General features: G+C 44.7%; 1 protein-coding gene across 1 annotated transcript; it reads left to right on the forward strand.

Moving 5' to 3' along the window:
* The first annotated feature begins 2,147 nt into the window (after positions 1–2,147).
* Positions 2,148–5,403, forward strand: LOC124016964 (kinesin-like protein KIF28P). The gene is made up of 8 exons (XM_046332295.1): positions 2,148–2,344; positions 2,429–2,499; positions 2,872–3,006; positions 3,102–3,268; positions 3,845–3,942; positions 4,090–4,225; positions 4,301–4,452; positions 4,691–5,403. The coding sequence occupies exons 1-8, from the start codon at positions 2,168–2,170 to the stop codon at positions 4,847–4,849; spliced, it is 1,095 nt and encodes a 364-aa protein (XP_046188251.1). The 5' UTR covers positions 2,148–2,167; the 3' UTR covers positions 4,850–5,403.
* The last annotated feature ends 4,398 nt before the right edge of the window (positions 5,404–9,801 follow it).

The raw sequence follows: 9,801 nt of genomic DNA on the forward strand, positions 1-9,801 counted from the left end.
CGAGAGCAACTTCTCCCAACCATCCAGGAACAGTTTGGTGACGAACAATGCCTTTTCCAGCATGATGGAGCACCTTGTCATAAGGCAAAAATGATGACTAAGTGGCTTGGGGAACAAAACATCAATATCTTGGGTCCATGGCCAGGAAACTCCCCAGACCTTAATCCCATTGAGAACTTGTGGTCAATCCTCAAGAGGCGGGTGGACAAAGAAAACCCCACAAATTCTGACAAACACCAAGCATTGATTACACAAGAATGGGCTGCATCAGTCAGGATGTTGCCCAGAAGTTCATTGATAGCAAGCCAGGGCAGATTGCAGAGGTCTTGAAAAAGAAGGGTCGACACTGCAAATATTGACTCTTTGCATCAACTTCATGTAATTGTCAATAAAAGCCTTTGACACGTCTGAAATGCTTGTAATTATACTTCAGTATTCCATAGTAAGATCTGACAAAAATATCTAAAGACACTGAAGCGGCAAACTTTGTGAAAATTAATATTTGTGTCATTCTCAAAACTTTTGGCCACGACTGTATAGTGTCTTGCCAAAGTATTCACCCCCTTTGGGATGTTTCCTATTTTGTTGCCTTACAACCTGAAATTAAAATATATTTTTTTTGGGGGGTTGTAATCATTTGATTTACACAACTTGCCTACCACTTTGAAGATGCAAAATATTTTTTATTGAAACAAGAAATAAGACAAAAAACAGAACCTTTTGCAGCAATTACAGCTGCAAGTCTCTTGGGGTATGTATCGACAAGCTTGGCACATCTAGCCACTGGGATTTTTTCGTTCTTTAAGGCAAAACTGCTCCAGTTCCTTCAAGTTGGATGGGCTCCGCTGGTGTACAGCAATCTTTAAGTTTTACCACAGATTCTCAATTGTATTGAGGTCTGAGCATTCCAATACATTTCAATTTTTCCCCTTAAACCACTCGAGTGTTGCTTTAGCAGTATGCTTAGGGTCATTGTCCTGCTGGAAGGTGAACCTCCGTCCCAGTCTCAAATCTCTGGAAGACTGAAACAGGTTTCCCTCAAGAATTTCCCTGTATTTAGCGGAATCCATCATTTCTTCAATTCTGACCAGTTTCCCAGTCCCTGCCAATAAAAAACATCCCCACAAGATGATGCTACCACCACCATGCTTCACTGTGGGGATCGTGTTATCGGGTGATAAGAGGTGTTGGGTTTGCATCAGACATAGCGTTTTCTTTGGTGGCCAAAAAGCTAAATTTTAGTCTCATCTGACCATTCCTTTTGGCGAACACCAAACGTGTTTGCTTATTTTTCTCTTTAAGCAATGCCTTTTTTTCTGGCCACTGTTCCGTAAAGCCCAACTCTGTGGAGTGTATGGCTTAAAGTGGTCCTATGGACAGATACTCCAATCTCCGCTGTGGAGCTTTGCAGCTCCTTCAGGGGTATCTTTGGTCCCTTTGTTGCCTCTCTGATTAATGCCCTACTTGCCTGGTCTGTGAGTTTTGGTGGGCGGCCCTCTCTTGACAAGTTTGTTGTGGTGCCATATTCTTTCAATTTTTAAATAATGGATTTAATGGTGCTCCGTGGGATGTTCAAAGTTTCAGATATTTTTGTATAACCCAACCCTGATCTGTACTTCTCCACAACTTTGTCCCTGACCTGTTTGGAGAGCTCCTTGGTCTTCATGGTGCCGCTTGCTTGGTGGTGCCGCTTGCTTGGTGGTGTTGCAGACTCTGGGGTCTTTCAGAACAGGTGTGTCTATATATACTTAGATCATGTGTCAGATCATGTGACACTTAGATTGCACACAGGTGGACTTTATTTAACAAATGATGTGACTTCTGAAGGTAATTGGTTGCACCAGATCTTATTTAGAGGCTTCATAGCAAAGGGGGTGAAAACATATGCACGTATCACTTTTCCATTTTTTATTTTTTTGAATGTTTTTAAACAAGTCCAATACATGAAATACAAATAAAAATCCATTTAAATTACAGGTTGTAATGCAAAATATGAAAAACGCCAAGGGGGATGAATACTTTTGCAAGGCACTGTATAGTGTATGTAGGATCCGTATTGCTGCATAGAGCTGAGTTAAGGTGTGTGTGGAACTCAGGTGAGTGTGTTGTCCTCTCCCCACAGGTGTGGCTCTGGTCCAAGGCCAAGTTTGTGAACCGTAAGTTCCTGATGGAGGAGTTGTATCAGCAGCACCATACGGAGCGGAAGGGAGAGGGGGCGGCCAGGGCGCCCATGCCCAGAGACAGAGACCCTTTTTGGGATCCGCTGGAGCCCCTGCTCTTGGGCAGCGCCCACCTCTGGCTGCAGTCTTTGGCTTTCCGTATCGCACTGGAGGAACAGCTGGAGGTACTGTGTGTGTGTCTGTGTGTGTGTGTGTGTGCGCGTGCATGTGTGCGTGTCGTTCTATCTCATCCCTCTCTATGTTTCCAGGTATTGGGGTCAGAGGGCACTGAAGAGGCCATACTGCAGGCCCAGCTTCTACCATGCAGCCCTACAGGACTGTGGGTAACATTACATTACAGAAGAATGGGAGGCAGACACTTTACCGGGTTGTGTTCAGTACGGACAGAGAAAAGTTTTGAACCTCAACTTGTCCAATTGGAACTCAGATCTTAATTTTTATTTTGCTATGTTGTGCCCTAATGAACACAACCCAGATTTAAATAATTGCAGTCTAGAATAACATGAAGAAGAAGAACATGAATGGTTGGCTAGTTGAATCAGGGAAGTTAGATACTTTATGTAGCCAGTGGCCATATGTACCAAGCATTTCAGAGTCCCTGTCCATGTAATGTTATTCATTACATGAACTGATCCTAAAACAGCCTTCTGAGAGGTTTGATACATATGACCCCTGGCCCTTCTGTGTCCAGGACTCTGGGGGAGGATGACATCCTGATCGACCCCTCTGAGCTTCTGGGGAGACGGCTGGACTTCCAGCTGGTCCTGGATCAGTGCTGTGGCCTGCGCTGGGTCCAACAGGCCAGGAACAGGGGCGTTCAGATAGGGTGAATGGGCTAGAGATTTGGGCTGGTATTTGTTCTTAATTGACTTGACTAGAGAAATTAAGGTTAAATAACTGACGTCACCTTTCCCCTGCCAGGTTCAGGATGTTCGACAGTGCCCAGCCCCTCTACACTCCGGCCGTGTGGCACAATGTCAATCCCCTGCTGGACCAGCGGGTCCACTTCACTTCTCTGCACACCTCCCAAGGCCTGCTAGAACACCTGCAGACCAGCGCCCTGGTGCTGGAGCTCTGGGGCCTACAGGGTAAGTAAGCCTGGGACTTGCCTACAAACCTAAGCCCAGGATAGTAACTGTAAACCTGGTACTCGCTTACAAACCTGCGCATAGTAAGGGTAAGCCTGGGACTTGCCTACAAACCTGAGTCCAGTAAGGGTAAGCCTGGGGCTCGCCTACAAACCTGGGCCCAGGATAGTAAGGTTAAGCCTGGGACTTGCCTACAAACCTGAGCCCAGTAAGGGTAAGCCTGGGACTCGCCTACAAACCTGGGCCCAGGATAGTAAGGGTAAGCATGGGACTTGCAGAACTTGGAACTCATACTATATTCGTATTGTATGCACGTGTAAAGGACATCATGCTACTTGCTTGGCGAGTACCCCTTTCTCCTGATTCGGCTCATACCGGTGATTGAACACAGGACCTCTGCCTCGCAATCACACTTGACTGCCATCCTGAAGCATCTTACCTGGTTACACCCATGAAAATCTAGCTATGCCGCAGCGCAAGTGGAGACACCTCAGGCTGAGGAGCGAATTTCAAAGATCCCATCTGCCACACATACACGTGTAACGCTTGGGTAATGCTTGATACTTTCCTGTCCAGAGGGATGTAGAGACATGGTGTCGTCTCTGGAGGGAGTGAGGATGACTCCAGAGGGATGCTTCATCATCGACCAGGCTAGCGCAACTGAGACAGCCACTGTGAGTCTACATCAGACATCTGTACACCACTCGGAGATTTAGAATTTGTCATATTTGTAGGACAGCCTTATAGATTTACATGAGACCTCAAAGAGTTAAATAGTATGTGTATCCACTATAGTGTGTGTGTGTGTGTGTGTGTTGCAGACAGTGGACCCTGGCTCAGAGCTGAGCTGCTCTCTGAGGGCTTTACAGCAGGATGTAGAGGAGCTGAGGAACACCAACGCTGCACTGAAGACCGAGAACAACACACTGAGGGATCAGCTCAATACAACTAAGACCGGTCAGACATGTACTAAACAACTGAACTGTCATGTTCTCTCGCTCTCTCACTCACTCTCTCTCCTCCTCTGTGTAGGAGCAGAGTGGGGTCGTGGTCGGTCAGAGATGCGGGGCAGCAGTCTGCGGCCCAGCTGTGATGCAGAGTTCGCCCGCGCCCTGAAGGTCTTCTACCACAGCATGACCTCTGTCAGGGTTCAACTGCAGCGCCTGCGCAGGCACAGGCCCAGTGTATGTATCAATCAGTCAATTAATCAATCTACTTACCTACTTATTGACTGACTGATCTGACTGATCTGACGTTTGTGTGTGTTTCTGCATATACTGTGTGTGTGTGTGTGTGTGTGTGTGTGTGTGTGTGTGTGTGTGTGTGTGTGTGTGTGTGTGTGTGTGTGTGTGTGTGTGTGTGTGTGTGTGTGTGTGTGTGTGTGTGTGTGTGTGTGTGTGTGTGTGTGTGTGTGTGTTCCAGGAGGAGTCAGATCTCTTGGGGCTCAGGCTGTTTGTGGATGAGCAGGGTGGTCTGCTGCGTGATTTCTCAGAGCTGCTGGAGCAGAGCGTCTCCTCTCTCAAACAGGATGTGGCCGCCATTGTACGACGCAAACGGGAACGCTCAGGAATCTGGTCCTGACTCCCATCCTCGTCTAGTCCTGAACGGAACAACTGGAACTCCCCATCAAACTAATGTAACGCCCAATCTCAAATTGACCCCTGGCCACAACCTCTAGGGCCAGGGCACTTCATGTAGGTGTGAAAGGATCTGATAGGTAAAAACGTGCTGTACTTCCACCTTGCTGAATGATTGGCTGGGTGGGAGTTTCAACATGTTGCTTTCATATTTTCAATCCCTTCAGATTTACACAAGTGCCAAGAGGAAAAGGGTCAGCTAGGCTTTTGATCCTGTGTTTTATCGTCAACAAGTTGGGATTATATATTGGACTCCCGTAAACGCTAATGCTAACAATACTAATGTAGTGCAACTAGTGTTTGTGCGTTTACACTCCATTACATCTTGACGTTGTTGTATTACCAGAAATATAGTTGTTTCACTGTAGAGATCATCTCTGACAATTCTGGGCCCGTATTCATGAAGTGTCTGAGTGCTGATCTAGAATCAGGTTCCCTGTCTATATAATTATGATTTTTTTAAATGTTTTATTTCACCTTTATTAAACCAGTATTTAACAAGTAGGCCAGTTGAGAACACATTCTCATTTACAACTGCGACCTGGCCAAGATAAAGCAAAGCAGTTCGACACATACAACAACAGAGTTACACATGGAATAAACAACAACATACAATCAATAATACAGTAGAAAAATCTATATACAGCATGTGCAAATGAGGTAGGATAAGAGAGGTAAGGCAATAAATAGGCCATGGTGGTGAAGTAATTACAATATAGCAATTAAACACTGAAATGGTAGAATGTGCAGAAGATGTGCAAGTAGAGATACTGGGGTGCAAAGGAGCAAGATAAATAAATACAGTATGGGGATGAGGTAGATTGGATGGGCTTTTTACAGATGAGCTATGTACAGGTGCAGTGATCTGTGAGCTTCTCTGACACCTGGTGCTTAAAGCTAGTGAGGGAGGTAAGAGTCTCCAGCTTTAGTGATTTTTGCAGTTCGTTCCAGTCAATGCCACCAGAGAACTGGAAGGAGAGGCGGCCAATGGAGGAATTGGCTTTGGGGGTGACCAGTGAGATATACCTGCTGGAGCGCGTGGGTGGGTGCTGCTATGGTGACCAGTGAGCTGAGATAAGGCGGGGCTTTACCTAGCAGAGACTTGTCGATGACCTGGAGCCAGTGGGTTTGGCGACAAGTATGAAGCGAGGGCCAGCCAACGAGAGTGTACAGGTCGCAATGGTGGGTAGTATATGGTGCTTTGGTGACAAAACGGATGGCACTGTGATAGACTACATCCAATTTGTTGAGTAGAGTGTTGGAGGCTATTTTGTAAATGACATCACCGAAGTTGAGAATCGGTAGGATGGTCAGTTTTACGAGGGTATGTTTGGCAGCATGAGTGAAGGATGCTTTGTTGCAAAATGGGAAGCCGATTCTAGATTTAATTTTGGTCTAGAGATGTTTAATGTGAGTCTGGAAGGAGAGTTTACAGTCTAACCAGACACCTAGGTATTTGTATTTGTCCACATATTCTAAGTCAGAACCGACCAGAGTAGTGATGCTGGATGGGCGGGCAGGTGCGGGCAGCGATCGGTTGAAGAGCATGTATTTGGTTTTACTTGCATTTAAGAGCAGCTGGAGGCCACGGAAGGAGAGTTGTATGGCATTGAAGCTCATCTGGAGATTAGTTAACACATTGTCCAAAGAAGGGCCAGAGGTATACAGAATGGTGTTGTCTGCATAGAGGTGGATCAAATAATCACTAGCAGCAAGAACAACATCATTGATGTATACAGAGAAGAGAGTTGGCCTGAGAATTGGACCCTGTGGGACCCCCATAGAGACTGCCAGAGGTCAGGACAACAGGCCCTCCGATTTGGCACACTGAACCCTATCTGAGAAGTAGTTGATGAAGGCAATCATTTGAGAAACCAAGGCTGTTGAGTCTGCCAATAAGAATGTTGTGATTGACAGAGTCGAAAGCCTTGGCCAGATCATTGAATACGGCTGCACAGTAATGTTTCTTATCGATGGCGGTTAAGATATCGTTTAGGACCTTGAGCGTGGCTGAGGTGCACACATGACCAGCTCTGAAACCATATTGCATAGCAGAGAAGGTACAGTGGGATTCGAAATGGTCGGTAATCTGTTTGTTAACTTGGCTTTCGAAGACCTTAGAAAGGCAGGGTAGAATAGATATAGGTCTGTAGCAGTTTGGGTCTAGAGTGTCTCCCTTATGAAGAGGGGGATGACCGCAGCAGCTTTCCAATCTTTGGGGATCTCAGATGATACGAAAGATAGGTTGAACAGGCTAGTAATAGGGGTTGCAACAATTTTGGCAGATCATTTTAGAAAGAGAGGGTCCAGATTGTCGGACATTTTGTAGGGGGAGGAGAAATGGGGGAGGTTTGGGCGAGTTGCTTTGGGGAGTGCAGGGCTGTTGACCGGAGTAGGGGTAGCCAGGTGGAAAGCATGGCCAGCCGTAGAAAAATACTTCTTGAAATTCTCAGTTATAGTGGATTTATCTGTGGTAAGTGTTTCCTAGCCTCAGTGCAGTGGGCAGCTGGTAGGAGGTGCTCTTATTCTCCATGGACTTTACAGTGTCCCATAACTTTTTTTGAGTTTGTTCTACAGGGTGCAAATTTCTGCTTGAAAAAGCTAGACTTAGCTTTCCAAACAGCCTGTGTACATTTTTTCCTAACTTCCCTGAAAAGTTGCATATCACAGGGGCTGTTCGATGCTAATGCTGAACGCCACAGGATGTTTTTGTGCTGGTCAAGGGCAGTCAGGTCTGGAGAGAACCAAGGGCTGTATCGGTTTCTGGTTCTACATTTTTTTGATGGGGCATGCTTATTTAAGATGGTGAGGAAGGCACTTTTAAAGACCAGGCATCCTCTACTGACCGGATGAGGTCTATATCCTTCCAGGATACCCGGGCCAGGCCGATTAGAAAGGCCTGCTGGTGGAAGTGTTTTAGGGAGCGTTTGACAGTGATGAGGGGTGGTCATTTGACCGCAGACCCATTACGGATGCAGGCAATGAGGCAGTGATCGCTGAGATCTTGGTTGAAAACAGCAGAGGTGTATTTGGAGGGCAAGTTGTGATATCTATGAGGGTGCACGTGTTTACGGATTTGGGGTTGTACCTGGTGGGTTCATTGATAATTTGTGTGAGATTGAGGGCATCAAGCTTAGATTGTAGGATGGCCATGTCACAGTTTAGGTCACCTAGCAGCACGAGCTCTGAAGATAGATGGGGCACAATCAATTCACATATGGTGTCCAGGGCACAGCTGGGGGCAGAGGATAGTCTATTGCATGCAGCAACAGTGAGAGACTTGTTTCTGGAAAGATGGATTTTTAAAAGTAGAAGTTTGAATTGTTTGGGTACAGACCTGGATAGTAAGACAGATCTCTGCAACACCGCCCCCTTTAGCAGTTCTATCTTGTCGGAAAATGTTATAGTTTGGGATGGACATTTCAGGGGTTTTGGTGGACTTCCTTATCCAGAATTCAGACACGGCTAGGACATCCGGGTTGGCAGAGTGTGCTAAAGCAGTGAATTATACAAACCGAGGAGGCTTCTAATGTTAACATGCATGAAACATGCATCGAAAGGGGGAAGCTGGTCCTAGGTCAGCACTCTTATTCTGAGATGCTTTTAGGATACGGGCCCAGATCAACATCTGATAACTTCTTTATTTCAGTTTTGAAAAAAATTGAAATGAATACAAAGGCAATCAATCCATTTCAATGTAATAATTGGAAATATCTTTATTGAAACAGATTCAAATGTAGAAAATCATGATCATAATTTAACAAAAATAAAGTAATTCATATTTTACTCAATTGCTACATGCAATCAAAATGATCACTTTTATTGTTGAAACATCAACCACATTATCATAGAGGTGATTATCATGTCATATAGAATATGTTGGCACATGTCTATGTTGCATTTGAATAAATACAGTGTGGGGAAAGTGCTAAGTTAGCACATTGATACCTTACTGTACAGTATTTGAACTTATCCAAGTGCTCAAGACATCTATTGGGGTTATTTTGAATGATGACTCTACACATTTTTGGTGGGTTTGCTTTGGTTGGTTTGATTATTTTTGCTTATAGGTGAATGGTAAATAATATATTGTGTCATTTTGAAGTGTTTTTACAATAAAGGTGACTCCAAAATGACACAATACATTATTTACCATGAATTCCTATATGGCACAAAATGATCTGAAACCAAAACAAACAGCAAATGCATTCAACAAATTTGCAGACAGAAGCTCGACGTAGTCATTGTGTGCTATTAATATGGGAGCGAATACTTAACTTTTTACTACTTTAATACACATAAGTGAATTTGTCCCAATACTTTTGCTCCCCTAAAATATAGGGACTACGAACAAAAAGTGCTGTACTTTCTAAAAAGTTCACCTGAGATGGATATAAAAAAACACTCAAATGGCAGTCAAAAGAAGAGAATGCTTCACTGTCCCAATAATTACAGTGGCTGTATATGTAAATGAGTTAAGAAGGTGCCGTAAGCTCACTCCACAGCTAGATTGAAATGTCACCTATGGAGATATCGAATGAAATATTGTTCTAGCTCAATTGGCTCATACGCTATCAAGGAGCGGTCATGTGAGTTAATAATAATAAATAATAATATATGCCATTTAGGGACAGTGGACGCTTTATACCAAAGCGACTTATGTCATGTTGCATACATTTAATAATGTGGTCAAACTGAATCAAGCACAGCTCAGTTATTTGAAAGTATTTCAAATGTGTCTGCTCTACCAACTCAAGCTAAAGAAGGACCACACCACCTCCAGCCTGTACCGTTGACAACAGCCCTGTACCATTGAGACCTGGCTCTGCCATCAGCATGACGCAGCAGGAACTGGGAGTTGTCAGACCAGGATGTATCAGTACCAGATCAATGTGG

The sequence above is a fragment of the Oncorhynchus gorbuscha genome, unplaced genomic scaffold (genome assembly GCF_021184085.1).
Source record: "Oncorhynchus gorbuscha isolate QuinsamMale2020 ecotype Even-year unplaced genomic scaffold, OgorEven_v1.0 Un_scaffold_13:::fragment_6:::debris, whole genome shotgun sequence".
Lineage (NCBI taxonomy): Eukaryota > Metazoa > Chordata > Actinopteri > Salmoniformes > Salmonidae > Oncorhynchus > Oncorhynchus gorbuscha.